Consider the following 16,697-nt stretch of genomic DNA (forward strand, 5'->3'; position numbering starts at 1 on the left):
TTGTTGTGTTTTAATTATCTAATCATGTCGCAGAATCATTTTGTGTCTGACATTATTAAATCTTATCATATTAGGGTTGGAATTATTATTCATCTAGACCCTCTTGTTATATATAATTGGTTGGACATCAATTATTACACCAAAATAGTAAAACAAGCTAAATTTCTAACATTAAAAGCAGGGAAAATAGTGTGAAGAGCATAACTAAACTATTTACAGTCATTACATCCATGTTTCAATAACTGAAATATCAAACTAATAAATCAAAACTATCTGAATAACTCCACCACAAATATCAAATCTATATTTGGGGAAACTTGAATCTTGCGACCTCAAAACATCCCAATGCCTCCTTTTTACCATTATGTTAATGCTTTATTTGCAACTTGATTCAGTGCTTGTTGCATAAGCAAAACGAAAATACTTTTATGTATCAGTTTTTATCAAACCAGTCATAAAACGCTAAAATGATCAAATAAGTTCTATACTTACCATTTATACATCTAGATAACTTGAGTACATATATTTATCATGTTCAAATGATTAAACTTTACTTTGTTGTAAAAGGAAAATATGTTTTATGTTTGATTAAAATGTAATAGGTTCCTATACTCTTCATAAATTTGAAATTTAATTCTGTACTTTTATTTACAGGAGTTTAGTCCTATTTTCTAGATTTCAAAATTATGTCTAATTGTTAACACTAATAATTTTTTATTAAATTTGTTGGTGTGGCATTTTGAAATTTAAAAAATACTCATTTGGTAGCAATGTAAATAAGAAAACTTTATAATGAACTTAGGTTTAACAAAATGATATTAACCGTATTAAAAGTGAAACTGAATTTTGAAATCTAAAATGCCCTCTACATAAATTCTTAAAAATAAAAATAAAGACTAAATTCTAAATTTACAAAAAGTACAAAGCTTATTGCATATATAAACCTTTTATGTTTTAAACATTGGACCCATTGCCAGACAAAATGGTCGAAAAAGTTAAATAATAGATAAACATACTTTTAGATAGCTCTGAGTTTATGATCTGTTGCCTAGAAAACTAACTGATTTCCTTTTTGAGTGTGTGTAGTAAGCATTTTCGTCCATTAAAAGACAAACTGATCAAATAGCTTTTGTACTTATAAATCGTAAAATTAATGGTAAATTTGAACTTCAATGGTTAAACTTAACTTGGCAATTGCTGCATAGAAAACAAAATTGCATTTAAGCATTTTTCATACCACTAAAGAGCCAAAAAAAAAGTTTTATATTTATAAGTTATTTATTTATAATTTTAAGCCAACTAAATTCATCAAACTTAATTTGAAGACTTGGATTTTAGAAAAATAGTATTCTACGTATTTAACACTTTCTAAACTATTAATGGACAACCTAATGAAACAAATTTTATACTTACAAATCTAAATAATATTAAAGACCATAGGGTCCAAAATTATGGGAATTTTTCCAATTTAAGTTGTACCAGAACCTGCAATGAAAACAAAGGGCGAAGGCTCCCTCTACTACAAAAGAGTAGGCTCTCAATTTTGCTAATATTACTTCTCAACATTATATAGAGACCACAGGAGAGATAACTGCAGTAATCACTTATTTGATTATATTTGCTGCTGCTTTTTTTTCTTTTTAAGTTGCAATGAAAGGGGCCTGGTAACCAGGTGAGGTGATTTGCCAAAATTTTATAATTTAACACTATATTGACATGGTCAAGAGTTGAATCGGCTTTATTTATCTCCATTCGTGCGTTCGATTCTTGCTCGGATGCATCTAAAATTTCTATCTTTTTGGTGAATTTGGTATTTTCTTCAGTTGCTTGTATCAAAAGTGTAAATTGTAGGATTGAACTAGGAGAGAGAGAAAGGGACATACCAGAGGCAATAATATACGTTTTCCTACGCCAGATAGGTCTTATCCAACCCTGCAACCAACATAATTACAGTGAAAAGAAAGAATGTATAATTAATAAATAAAGGATGGAAAGGAACTTTATCGAAATGCCCCGTAGGTGAACACTCATCCTCTAATCCATCGCATTGCCTCCAACTTTGAAAACTTTCTATGTAACTTAATTTATTACTGTCTAATGAAGATCCGATGAATACAAGTCATTGGGAATATTTTAACTGAGGACCAACGATTAAAGTTGAGACATAAATGGTTCTAGTGTAAAAATCCATGTAAAATATGGCATCTTCTCAACGGATGCGTGAATAAAAATTCCCCGTGGACTTGATTTGTCTGCTGTTGAAGGTAGGAAGCAGCTCAAACCAATGTTGTCAAGCCCTGCTTCGTCTAAAGTCACCTAACCGATGCATCTTAGTGTCAGACATGATTAATCACAAACTTAGACATATGTTTTTGTAACCCAAAAAATGAAAATGAAAAAAAATACCCACCTTTCTTTAATTTTTTTTCCCCTTTTCCCATTAGATGTATATTTTATTTTGTAAGAAAGGATATATATATACAAATCTCTTATTTACTTCTCAATATCAAAATACTCTACAAAAACATGGTACCATAAGCAAATCATATTGGCCAACAAAAATAAAACAATTTTCTGTCCTAAAACTAAATTGGAACAATCTTTAGATTATCGTAATTATTCATCTTAAGCATATTATAAGTATATATACAAAAAAAAATACAATACACAAACATACAGTCTACATTTTACTTCACTAAAGTGAGGGCTTTTTTGCGCCTTGTGCCTTCAAAAATATAAAGGTTATAGTGCAATAAGTGCCTTCAAAAGGTCTTTTAGTAAAATATATATATAGATATAGATATGGTTAATATGATAAATTCAGGTTTGTAAAAAAACATTTATATTCCAAAAATATGACGCGGCAAGACAACAATAAACTGATTACAGATTCTAAGAGAAGGAACTCATCTGCTAGAGTGTTATATACAACAACGATGGACACGGATAAGTAATTCGTCTTCATGAGAAAAGGTCTTTATGACATCAGCTGCTTCTATTTGAAATAACTTTGCCCACAACCTGAAACGTCCATCCATTGTTCACAATTCATGCCAAATATTAGTCATCGGTTTCTTAATGAATGCAATTGCATGTTAAAGATGCAGCAGGTTCAGAATTGCCCAAAGAATAATCTTAAAAGAAGCTCTGCACTTGAGACAGCACTCTAACGTTAAAGGGATGCTCCAAGTTCATTTTCACATTTTTGTAGAGAGCGCTAAAATCACTTTCACAAAGATGAAGCTCAAAATCCCTAAACCAGAGGAATCCCCAATCAAGGTTGAAATTGATTGCAGCCAGGTAGATACTATGTTGCTAGGACTCTTCATTTTTTTTTGGAAAAATCCTTGTCTAACACTCGTGTCCAGCACGTAAGTAAAACCTTTTCAAATTTTTTACTATATCTCTGTCAGACACATACATGTACCCGACACTCAAGTTCAAGTTCGAATAACATAGAGGGGATACCATTATTATTATTCTTAGCAAAGATAACTTAAATGCCACAGATAAAATCAAAGATGTCAAATATGAAGCTTTAGATCACCCAAAGCCCTCAACCACAAGGAACCAGTGGAACTAATTTTCTCATGACAATTAAGTATGGAACCAATATCTAAAATTTGGTTTCTATAAATTAAAATGTAAAAGTGACTGTCAAATATATCTAAATTCAGTAAATCGTTCAGTAAGAGAAACAATGCCGATATACCCTGTCAAGTGCTCTGCCAAAACTCATATTGGTGAATTCACTTCCAAATCTTCTGGTAGTACACTCCAGGTTGGAATTGCAAATGTTTAAAAGGACCCACTCCAAGCTTCTCTACCACTGAGCATGTTCAAGCTGCATTTAATCACAAATGAAGGACATAAAGAACTTGTAAGTTGAAATAACAAGTACAATTCGATTAATGCATCATTAAAAATAAATAATAGTTAAATAAAATATAAAAACTGTCTGCACTCCTTCCCTTAATACTATGTTACTTGACCCAACCTCAGAGTAAGTTCGGCGTTTAGATATGTGCCCCACACAACCAGGTTCTCTCTTTTTCCCCTTCCCTAAGATCTTCGACATTTTGAAGGTTGAACCTTCATACCAAAGCCAATAGGTTATGTATTCAGTAGGGGTACTTCAAGGAAATTGAAGAATTGATGCGACATAGCCTCCAAAATATTCTCCAAAACAGGACAGGACAGGACAAATAGAGAAGGCATTTTTATTAAACAAATAAATCTTCTAACCATCATGTCCATCAGCCACAACAGGCATTCCATAATAATACAACCATGACTGCAGTGCCTAATGGGAAGGATAAAATTTTGACGCTAGACGGGAATGTTCATATAACTTCCCATGCTTATTGAGGACATGTCTTATTAGAATAATTGTTGACATGGAAAAACTAAGCTCAAGATGCAAGAACATATATAAACACTGAAAATAATAAATTAATAAAAGTATAAAACCATTTTCTTTTGTTTTTATATCTTGTTCTCTTTCTCCTTTCATCATTTAAATGACCAAGTCTTATAACTGGCTCCCCTTTGTGTCTCTCTCAACCCACCCCCAATATTCCACCCTAGGCAGCCTTGAAAAGACAGCAACATGTTTCCTCTGACCAACAGATTCACAAGGTTGTCTTATTACTAATGTTGGCAAAGAGTTACTTTGCCTTGTCCCAGATGTTTTTCTTCATATATCCTTTTTCTTTTCTTCTCAATTTCCGATGAGGCAAAACCATGGGCTTCATCAGGTTGGGTCCTAAAAGAATATGGCTTGAGCACATTATCATATAGAAACTCTATAGAGCCCAAATTATGCAACAGCTGTAAGCTCAGTGAAGAACCTTGTGACATAAATATGTCCTTTTCCCCATACTTCTACTTCTATTTTTGGCCTATTAACCTTCGTTAACATTCCTGAATGGTTTCTGTAGGTTCTAGTACTGTTTAACCTTTGAGTAGCCGTGTAGCAGGACCTTCCATGTTTCTTTGGATAAATAAAATCTTACTAAACACACACACACATATTCAAAACAACCAACACAATTGCATACCCTGTGGCTTCAAATTGGTGCTGACAACTCAAAATGAGTAAGAAATCAAGGGGATGGCCTACACAAGAAAAATATGATAGATAAGAAAACAGAAATCTGAATAACAAAAGTAACAATTTTCGCCCACCTACATATTAAAAGTATGCATGCTAGTTTAAAGATCCACGACACCTGAACAAGAGCAAGAATAGTTAGACAAAAAGTGGGCAGTGAATAGCTGGTAGTATGTCTAATACTCTGATTTATTTTCATATACTGATAAGTTTTTCCTTAGAAAGCAAGAAAATCAATGCAAGATCACAAATAAATGAACAGTCATATAAATCCAATTGCATCTTACTTCTTTGAACCACAGTTGCAGGGAATTTTTTTCTCCTCTAGAGGAAATTTGTAGTTATAAGTAACTTCTTCACCAGCAGCTATGTGTCGTTTTGCATAAATGAATATCTTCTTTTGGCCTTCTACACTAATAACTTTCGTGTAACAATTAGGCTGCAATTCAAGTATTCCAATTTAGCAGCACCAATCAATCATGAGTAGCAAAAATGAACAGAGCTACATCTTCACATACCTCACAAGAATGATTTATAAATCTAGCAATCCCACCACGCTTTGTAGCATCAACCTATACGTCGATGGAGTAAATGTGAAGTCAAAAAGATTGCCCCAAAAGCAAGAGAGGATACTCCACCCATAACTCAGCTTAAATCAAGAAGCACACATTAAAAGTTTGATATACTTACTACATATCCGTCATCAAGTCTAAAAAGATAACTGCTACCAATTCCCATCTTCTCATAATAGTGTTCACGTATATCTGAAATCTATAACATTTGGAAGCATATTCAATGGTCATTTGTGAAAGGAAGAGAAATTGCGAGAAATTAGACTAAATAGGAAAACATACAAGTCAAACTTACCCTCGGACGGATTAACTCTCCAACATATTCAATGACAAAGTCCTCAGCCTCAATTGGCTCAAGTGCAACAAGACCCCAATCATGTATCTTGCTTCGCTGAAAACGTAGACGCTTTTTCCTTGCCTGGGAAATGAAGTAAATTTAAAACGAACAATGTCAGACCAAGACATTTCAAAACCATGATATTCAAATAACATGTTAAAAATCACCTTCAACTGTGTAGCTTTCAAGAGATCAGCACCCTCTACAGCAGCTAGAAGATTGCGCAGCTTTACTCTGTTAGTTCTAGCAGAAAGACCTTTACTGTTTGACAAGTGTGTCATACTATTAACCTCTGGACCTGAATACTTCATTTGAATACACTGAACTCCTCTAACACGAGCTCTTTCAGCAGGACTTGCGTTGAGTGACCATTTATGCCACTCCCAGCCATTAATTGAAGTTCGCGCACATCCATCAGATCTCGGACAGGGATTTGCTGTCCTGGATCTAACTGTGCGGCTCTTTTGATCTGCAACCCCTCTAGAAGAAGAACTCTTGCTACCACAACTAGCAACTTTCTGTACCTTGATTGAAGGTGATGGACACTCATCATAATTTAATTGCTTTCTTTTTACCCCTGATACCTTCTTTGCTGAAGACAATAACAGAAATCAAGAAAGCTTTAAGATATGCAATTATCTGAGATAAAACAACAAGGAATAAACGGAAGAAAAACCTTTCAGTGTCTTCTTGGAGGAATCATTAGTAACTTCTCCTTCACTTCCAACAGTATGGTTACTCTTGCGAGCAATCTTCTCAACGTCGCAATTCTGAAAGGTTGACGCTCTTTCCCTGCCGACTTTAATAGCACCTTCTCCAATCAAATTTTCTGCATAAGTTAATAACCATTACCAATTCTAAGTTCATTATCATCTTCTTCAATATAAAGAAATTATTAGAAGAAAAAACAACATACTTCGAACAGCAGCAGCAGCACCCTTTGATGTTTTTCGACCAATTGCACTCTTGGGTAATGAGTGATCATTGGGCAAACTATTCTTAGCTATGATTTTCGATGACCTAGAAATATTAGATGATTGAGACATACTTTTATTTGTCCCACCCTTTTTAGAAGTGGCTGCACTTAGTTTTTGATCTGCATGATCCAACAAATTCTTGGAAGGCCTTTTCGTCCGAGGCCTTTCAACAGGTTGATCCCGTGACCCATTGATAATCGTGGACAGGGAAGATCCTACCTTCTTATGAACCAACTTTTTCTTTCGGTAATACGTACATGTACCAGTCACTAAAGATATATCTGAGGAGCCTGAACTGAGAGACTTCCTTGACCCGTCCCTGGGCTTATCACGTGAGGCAGAAAAACCAGCAAGATTTTTTCTATCTTCACTAAATGTCTTTGCCTGAGGCAAATTAAAAGTGTGAACAAAATATTAAACCCAATATCAAAACCTGGGGGTGAGTTGTTGGAATAGAAAGTACAAAGTAGTGAACAATACCTCTTTGCCATCAGCCTTGCAGTGTTTCTTCGAACTAGACCTTAATATAAGAAACTGATAAAGACTAGCATCACCAGCAAATGATGATTTCCACTCTCTTAGGACATCATCATGGAGCTTCTGCCGACACATTGCCATGGCAACATATTCTCCAATCTTAGGGCTGCACCCAACTGACGTTAAGGGACGAAATTTACAATTGTGTGATGGAACAAGAGTCCCAGATTTAACCTCAAGACCCGGAGGTGGTGGCTCGTTAACTTCTTGTTCATTACTTACATCCCCAACCTTTCCAAACAATCTCTTAAATGCCTCGGCCATAAAAGTTTCCTGCCTTGAAGCATAATTATTTTCAGATATGGATTGACAAACAGGTTTCTTTGATTGTACTGAGTTTTGTAGATTGCAAGATAAATCTGACATTCTGTTCGAAACATTTTTTTTCTCTTCAGAATCATCTGAATTATCAACCTCCGAAGCAAGATGGCACTGATCGGAAGATCCAACTGTGTCTTGCAGCTGTAAAAGAAAAATAATTGTTTAAATTTAAGAAAGATATGATCCTCATGTGCTATGCATAAGCACATATTGAGCTATAATGGGAAAGAGCTAACCTAGTCTCGCTAGAACAGCGTTTAAAGTATATTGAAATAAAATGAAGAACTAACAGGATATACTTTTAGTACCTCTTTCAATTCATCATCTACTGACAAACAGACTGATTTCTCTGCTGCCTCTTCATCAGGAGTTTCATTCAATTTTTTATCATTTTCCAGATCAATCACTATTTTGGCTTCACTTTTAACAAGACCGTCAAGATAATCGGCCATAAACACCATCACAGAAGAATGGAGCTCATTTCCAACACCTTCCAGAATACATTGTATTCCACCATAAAGGCCACTATTGTGCAATGAACTGTTCTGTTTGGATAAAATTTCCTGCACCGCAGATTGAGATATATATGTCTCTTCTGCCTGGTTACCTACAGAAACTGTTTCTAGTTCATAACCAGGTGGGCTCTCAATATCATAAGCCGTCAATTCCATCCTAGAGAAGAGCTATAAAACCATAAAACATTAGATTCAAGGTCATTACATACTGTTTACACACATAGAGTTTAACATAGACTTTACTTACAGTTGTAGCTTTTATATTTTCAGTCTCCTTGCCATGACCAATGGAGCCACTAGCAGATGCCAGAACATTAGGCTGACCATACCAAAGTTTTCCTTTTCTCCACGAAGACAAATATTCAACCATACTATCATAAAAGACAGCATTCCACGTAACTTGCATGCAATACTCAAAAAGCATCTTACAAACAACTGTATAAGAACCCCAAAAGTTTTCAAGGCTTCCAACAGATTTTAGACTTGCATCAAAATGTGTAGATTCTTGGATGGAAAAATTAGATACACCATCGGAGGTCGCTGTGCCAAACTTGGAAGTACAATGTATACTTCTTTCCATGGTATTTTTAATCTGTATGGCAAAGGAGCTTCAGATTTTAAGAAAAATAAACATAAGTTTTTTCTTTCTTTTTTTTGAGTGATTGCATACATTACCAGTTTCCCATCAGAACTTTTAGCATCCTGGTTGTATGATTCAACCATTAGAGGTCTCTGAGATTTTATTGCAGCAACAAACTCTGAGATCATAGTGCTGATTATTTCATCTAGCATAACCCTACGAGCTGCTTTCATAATTCGAGAATGCAGATCAGAAGAAACTTCTTCAGAAATTGCCGATATGAAGTTCACTGATAACTCCTGTTCATTTTCAGCAACATACTGACCACCTTTCCAAGCATTTAAAACAGACAGCAATTGGGTGGGGCGAAACCTGTCATCAGTATGATAAATCTGCAAGACAATAAATTAAAAGAAAAGGATATAAGAAGCAAGACTCAGTAAAGCTTAGATACATCATGCCAGCCACAATACCTACACAAGTTTCGAAAGAGTTCATAGGACCCTACAGTTGATACAAATGAACAGTTCCTGCAGTGATGAATCATGACTTGAGAATTTCAAGGCTTACGGCTTACCATAATGGAATCTGCAAGATACCCACAGCGATGCCAGGAATACAATTGTAAAAGAGAATGGGGCCCATGTTTCCTACTCTCATCATCTTCAAACAACCAACATTCATCTTCACCTGACTGGAACAAAAAAGGTGAAAATCATCCAAAGGCACCTTAGGAGAAAAAGGGGAAACCAGAGGGGGGGGGGGGACAATAATACCTGCAATACAAAGCTAAATGCTTCGGAACTTACATTGCAGTTGAATTGAGAAGGCGAAGGGGAAGGAGTGTGTTGGACATTTGTAAATGAAGATTTTAAATAATTGGAAGCTGTGGGTGAAGTGAGATATAGAAACCCAGTAGCAACATGATCAGGGAACTGCCTAAAGTACTTTAGGGGAACAGGATTGATCAAAGCCCCATTGACTACAGGATAAACAGGGAGCTCATCCGGCAGGAAACCAGTAGACAAGCCTTCGTATAACTGCTGCTGGATATAAGGACCACACATCTGGCCGTGGTCATTGACATACATCCATCCACTCACATACGAAGAAGATGATGGCGCATAGCTAGAGTAACTCTTGTCGCATGAAGATCCACCGCCGTTACAAGATTGAGAAATACCACTGCTATTTCCATTAGACTGGCAACTCATCTCCGTTGCAAATTGTTCTTCACTGTCAAATCATGAATACGATTAAAAAAATGTAAATAAAAGCGTCATCAACCAAAAAACCGTATATTAATAATTATACCCGCGATTTGAAGATGCAAAATCAGCAGAGAGATCCGAAACTTTAAGGCGCTTTCTGGAAAAATTAGGGTGATCATATTCGTCAATAGGGGATGTTGAGGAAACCATGGGCAGACCTGAATCAAAATTCAAATCTAACTAACCTCAATTCTCATAAATGTATTATTAACTAATAAAAAAAGAAAACTGATCTAATTATGTTGCATCTGCGAATAGTAGCGCCCAAATTTCCAAGATGAAAGAAAAAGGCATATATCATAGTAATCTAGTATCCGTACACATACATACACAGTTGAAACCCTATTGCATACCCATCAATCCAATCCAATCCAATCCAATCCAATGCAATGCAATCCAATCCTCACGGTAATCTGCAAAACTCTGCCGGTAGTTGGTTCCAAATCCAATAGAGTAGTACGGATTTCGATAGAAAGAAATTTTCCCAATTAGGGGAAAACCATAATCGCCACCGGCTCTTGTATTCACGACTAATTTGGCCTCTTCCTATAGTAGTTTATTTTTTCTTTCTTTTCTGGGGTTTACAAAATTACAAAGTAGACGAAAGCAAAATTAAGTTCACCTCTCTCCCTCCCCCCCTCTCTCTCTCTCTCTCTCTCTTATAAGTGAGTCTCACTTCTGACTCGCTCCGCTCCTTGAGCTTTTTTGTATTTATTGTTCTTCATATATGGCAGTGGCATTCGCAATCGTGTGAGATGCCGGCTGCTATTTCCCTATTTTAATTTCAAGCCATTTTTCTTCGTCTTTTATTCTTGGGTTTATTTCAGGCCTCTCCCTCTCATTTATTGGGCTCGCTTTCGGCCGATGAATGGATATATGAACTTTGAAGCAATACGATTACATCAAAAGTCAATAATCCACGCAATTATGGAGTTGAAATTATTAAAAGAAATAGTTACAAATCTCAAAAATAAAATTTAAAATAAATATGGAAGTGCTGATCAAGCAAAATATTTGTGAAGTTGTGAATTTCCCTTCAACGTTCTGGTTTATTTATAGTTAAAGGAGTACGTGAGGAGTTATAGGGAAATTTAATGAATGGTAAGGAACCATTGAAGTCCATCAATGTATGAAGGACATCTGTTGGCATCGGTAGAAGGGAGAATCCTTTAATTTTCGAAAATTAAATGCAGGGAACACACGGCTAAACCACATGTCCGTGCGCATGGTCATGTGTCACACACGGTTGAGACACTCGTCCGTGTCTCTGCCCGTGTGGACCAAAAATAGGTCATTTTCAGGCCACTTTTCTCACCCCATTTGCCTTTCACCTACAGCATCATCTAAACAATTCACAAGTCAATTCATAACCCTCAAATCAATGCCAATACCAAGTTTTATACATGACATATTATGTGCAAGTGTTTAAACTTACCAAAAACACATTTATGCTTATAAGCATACTTTATCAATTATGCTAATTCAAAATCATTCATCAATAGGTTTGTATACTCCCCATCATCTCACCATTTTATCACACATCAAACTTGATAAAGCTTTATATAATTTCATCAAAATATGTCTTACACTAGCCATTCCAATGGCTAGTTACAACCAAAATATTTCATCATTATGCCTAACTTAGCTTATACATGCCATTTTACCAAAAGTTAGCTTAATTTATATACCGAGAAGCCCAAAGGATAGTGTGACATGTCTCCGACCAAGTTCTAACCTCCACGAGCTTCCGAGTACTATAAAAAAAAGAAAAGAAAAATCGAGTAAGCATTTAATACTTAGTAAGTTCGTATAACTGGAAATTTAACTTACCATTCATTTTCACTAAAGTAAACATACAAAATGCATCCAAGAAATTTGGCTGATAGGCTAAACACCCAACTTTATCAAACATGTTAGTCATTGTAATTCACATAATTGTCAAGAAATATGGATGAGCTCATCATTTAATAACTTTCATATCCATATACTTTTCTTATCATATTTCTATATAACATGTACATTTCATAACAAATCGTCTCAAGTTTAGTTTAGCCCATATCAGAACTTTACCCGTTAAATTTATTTGAAATATCGATGGACACGCATGTAGTACACTTAAAGTGTAAAAAATTGTAATCCGTCAATTCATATTCAGGGGTACTCATTAGAGAACAAAATCAAGAAGCACTCTCTCGAGCCATATAACAGGAAGCTCATGTGAGCCATGTAACAGGAAGCTTATCCGGGCTATAACAGGAAACTCATAAGAGTTTAAAACAGAAAACTAATGTGAGCTTAACAGGCAACCCCGAAGAGCTATTATTAGGAAGCTTCGGATAGCCATATATCAGGAAGTTCAGGCGAGCCATATCAGGAAGCTCATTAAGAGCCATATATCGGGACACTCATAAAGAGTTACGGTATGTCCGCAACACATGCAGGATCAATACTGATCGGGATGCTCACATGAACTGGAACCATGTAACGGGAAGCTCAAGAGGGCTTATAACAGGGTGCTCTTTCGAGCTATGGAGTGTCCGCAACATATGCAGGACCACAACCAATATGGGAAATCGTGTATCCTTCGAATTTCATTTATTCAAACAGGGACTTATTACTTATCGGGCTATCGGACATGTGATTAATTTCATACATAAGACATTTAGACAATTCACATATACAACATTCAATTCAAACATATTAATATACATAATTTAGTTACACGAACTTACCTCGTCATTTGCTCGTATACGGAAATCTACTAATCCGATACTTTCTGTTTTCCTCGATCCAATTTCGTACTAGGCCTATCCGGATCTATTCGAGTAAATTTAACTCAATTTAATGAAATTCATATTCAATTCAATCAAATTCACATTTTAGGCAAAAGTATCATTTTGCCCCTATACTTTTAATTAATTCTAATTTCATCCCTAGGCTTGGAAAAATGAAATTCATGCATTTTAATCCTTATTCCAAGCCTAGCCAAATTTTTCATATAACAATAACAGTCCATGTATTTCACAAAAATCAGAAATTTTCCATAAATTTTACATCTTTTCAATTTAGTCCCTAAATCACAATTTCATAAAAATTTCCTTTACAAAAGTTGTTTATCTATCAACAACCTTTCATTTTCTACCATAAATTTCAAAATTTCAGCATACTCATCCATGGAAAAATTTTAATAATTTGATAACTTTCCAAATTGATCCCCAAAATAGATAGATTAGGTTATTACGATCTCGGAAATGTAAAAATTACTAAAAACGGGACATGATTACTTACCCAATTAAGATTGCTTGAATTTCTCTCTCTTAACTAGGGTTTCCATAGAAAATTTAGGGAAGATGATGAAAAATTGCTTGAATTTCTCTCTCTTAACTAGGGTTTGCAAATTGATCCCCAAAATAGATAGATTAGGTTATTTTTTCCCTTTTTCCAATTTAGTCCTTTTCTTTTCTTAAATTTCCATGGATGAATCATCATAAATATCTACTAACTTCTCTTAATGGTCTATTTACCTTTTAAGGACCTCAAATTTTGAATTTCATAACTATTTAATCATTCTAGCTACTAGAATTCAACCTTTTCACTTTATGCAATTTGGTCATTACTAACAATTAAAAATGAAATCGGTAAAATTTTATTATCAAAATTTTCATACATCTTTCCTATCATAATGCAGACCATGCAATAATATTAAAATAAAGTAGTAGCTATGGTATTCCGCCAAGGTAGCAATGGAAACATTTTGTGGTTAATAGAGAGGAATATCCACAAAAGTTAAAAATTGAGAAGACGTCAGTCAAGCGGAATTTGTCTCAAAGCATCCACCAAATTAGGAATGCAAGGATATTATATGGATGAGAGTATTCTAGTAACAAAGTTGTAACACCCTAAACCCAGGCCAGTTGTTATTGCCGAATTCAGAAAGCTACATTGGCTACCGAAATGGCACAAAGAAACTTTTCTTGATCTTGATTGCAAATGTACTTTTTTTAAACCATTTGCATAGTTCATTCAAAACTAGTAAAATCGAATGTTCAACTTTATTTTCAATATCATTTCAAAAACCATTTGTCCACGAAAATGACCCAAATAAACTTTTGAAATTTAAAAAAAAAAAAATTGGCTTATCAATTCAAAACAAATGAAATAAAGCTTTTATTTTAATTCCATAAAAACCATGCAAATTTCAGAATCGAAATAAATAATATATCAATTGCAAACATTCAATCATTTATTCAAAACTATTTGAATTTTTAATCATACTTCTAAATCATTTGTCTTCTTATTCAAAAATGGAGAACTTGGTTATTCATCATTATTTCGAAATAAGAACATATTAACTTCATAAATCAAATGTCTTTAGAAAACTCATTTGTAAACATTAATAATTTTGAAAACTAAGTCTAATTTTATTATAAACTCGGTTTGAAATGTAGTGGAAAAATGTGTATGATTCTATTTTAAAAATCGAGTTTCAAGCAAAATCTTATCAAATACTAATTTATACATTTTTTTTTAAAACTTAATGTCATGCAAGCAATTTATGAAAATCAGAATGAAAAACCCCATTAATAAAATCCCATGCCATAGTCCATACTCAAACTTATTACAAACCCAAAAGATCAAAATAAAATTTAATTACTTTAATTTAAAAAGATTTTCGAGAAACTACTCCAAATGCCGTCATCGAATCCTAACCTCGAGGTTATCTGTAAAATCAAAAAACTAAAGGGATGAGCTAGAAAGCTCAGTGTAAGATTAACATAAACACAATCACATACATATAAACATACACATTATACAATTATAATAATCATATGAAATCTACACACCAAAACTGAGTTCTCTAGAACTCGTCCATCCAACACCAAATTGTAAACAGTGTCACTAAAATCGCAGATAAACTGCCAATAATCAATATCGTGTACAAGCCACAAAAATCGCAAATATACTGCCACATAATCAAAATCATGAACAGTGTCACATTAATGTAAATAAACTGCCACATACTTCCACCTTTCATATATCTCATCCCATGCATGTGATATGGCCAAAATCACTCAAATCATATAGGTATGTTTAACATGCAAATCTCATGTGTACGCATGGTACCAAAATTTCACGATTTATTTTCATGCAAACATTACGTATGACATATAATCACATAACATGATAGTGAGATGTACATATTTTTCAAATTAATAATAAGCATTAATATCACACAACATGTTTTTCACAACATATACGGTATAGGGAAATACTTACTTGACAAAATCCATATCAATGGTTTATCTCTCTTTATAGATATATAAAGTATCCTTATCAATAATATTATTTAAATAACAACATTTTTATCAATATAAAACAAATGCTTAATTTAGTTTAGTGTTAAAACCCACACCTGATTGTAGATCCAATGGGCAACAAATCTCTAAAAATGCCCACTCGTGGATCTAACAATTAGATTGCCGATTCAATCAACAATAGTAATCTTACGTTAATAACGATCATCAATAAGGTTATACAATAGTGTCGATTTTTCCATTATCACTTACCCTTAAAATAATCTCTCAGATAAGTGACTTAAATCCCAACGTTTAGTAGTCTCTCAAGTTTATATCGATCGGCCCTTCAACAATACATGACATAATAGATGTTAATACACAAGGAAAATAATTTACTAAGGCCCTCTAAAGCATTCGACCAAGGGAAGAAAAACATTTATTCACAACCCTTACTCTTATACATACTATGTTGGAATAAAAGGTTCGACGGATCGTAACGATCAAGAATCGGAGGGGAAATAATTATCTAAAATGAGGAGTTTTTGAAAATAAGCCCAAGAAAAATAGAGTTTAAAATTAGGTATTAAACAAAATATCTAGTGCATAATCTTTGATTATATAAAAAAGTAATGAACATTCAAAATAAAGAAGAAAAAGAGAAAGGATCTCCACCGTAGGCAGTGGTGACGACGACGACGATGATGGCAGTCCGACGATAGAGGCAATGATTCGGAAGAGGAGAAGGAAAGAATATGGGTTCAATCACTCTCTTAAAAGAAGATAAATTGGAAGATAAAATAAAATAATAAAAAGGGAGAAGTTGTGCAGTGGTTGCCATGGTGGTGGAGGACGGCGATTGAGGCGGCGTTTGGATAAAAATGAAAGGGGAGAGTGTAAAATCGAAATTATATAGGATTTTTCTATATATTTTTACCACCTTATGACTTAATAAATATGTTAATCTTGAGTAATTGTTATTGAATTAAGTGAATTTTACTTAAATATTAATATTGGACATGAATTTATAAAGTATGTGAAATTATGCTTTATTACATGATTTTTGTGCATAATTTATATTATTTCATGTTAATTATTAATATGTGAATTTTCACTATGCAGAAGGACCAAAGAAGATGATATTAATATAAATGTTGCATGGACATGCACATACCCACTC

At 34.1% G+C, this 16,697-nt stretch overlaps 1 protein-coding gene across 9 annotated transcripts; it reads right to left on the reverse strand.

The window, feature by feature from the left end:
- Positions 1-2,058: 2,058 nt before the first annotated feature.
- On the reverse strand, positions 2,059-11,001 carry LOC105793866 (histone-lysine N-methyltransferase ATXR7). Of its 9 annotated transcripts, none has more exons than XM_012622729.2 (19): positions 10,577-11,000; positions 10,267-10,381; positions 9,729-10,188; positions 9,530-9,646; positions 9,048-9,344; positions 8,620-8,964; positions 8,166-8,540; positions 7,480-7,998; positions 6,939-7,383; positions 6,699-6,851; positions 6,190-6,614; positions 5,981-6,103; positions 5,804-5,884; positions 5,632-5,685; positions 5,401-5,552; positions 5,188-5,231; positions 5,061-5,118; positions 3,713-3,844; positions 2,059-3,021 (listed from the first exon to the last, which is right to left on the reverse strand). In XM_012622729.2, exons 1-16 carry the CDS (start codon positions 10,578-10,580, stop codon positions 5,210-5,212), a joined length of 3,687 nt encoding a protein of 1,228 aa, XP_012478183.1. In that variant the 5' UTR covers positions 10,581-11,000; the 3' UTR covers positions 2,059-3,021; positions 3,713-3,844; positions 5,061-5,118; positions 5,188-5,209. The 9 variants fall into 9 exon arrangements, with proteins under 9 accessions (XP_012478183.1, XP_012478188.1, XP_012478181.1 ...); XM_012622734.2 differs by having other exon boundaries at positions 5,192-5,231; positions 9,762-10,188; positions 10,577-10,999; XM_012622727.2 differs by having other exon boundaries at positions 5,192-5,231; positions 10,577-10,999.
- Between the last annotated feature and the right edge of the window lie 5,696 nt (positions 11,002-16,697).

The sequence above is a fragment of the Gossypium raimondii genome, chromosome 3 (assembly GCF_025698545.1).
Source record: "Gossypium raimondii isolate GPD5lz chromosome 3, ASM2569854v1, whole genome shotgun sequence".
Lineage (NCBI taxonomy): Eukaryota > Viridiplantae > Streptophyta > Magnoliopsida > Malvales > Malvaceae > Gossypium > Gossypium raimondii.

Excerpts from the sequence above, each read along its gene's own strand:
- LOC105793866 (XM_012622729.2), bottom strand. Across the intron at positions 8,541-8,619 it reads AAAATATAAAAGCTACAACT|CTCTTCTCTAGGATGGAATT; the intron begins GTAAGTAAAGTC and ends ATGGTTTTATAG. Across the intron at positions 7,384-7,479 it reads GCAAGGCTGATGGCAAAGAG|GCAAAGACATTTAGTGAAGA; the intron begins GTATTGTTCACT and ends AATTTGCCTCAG.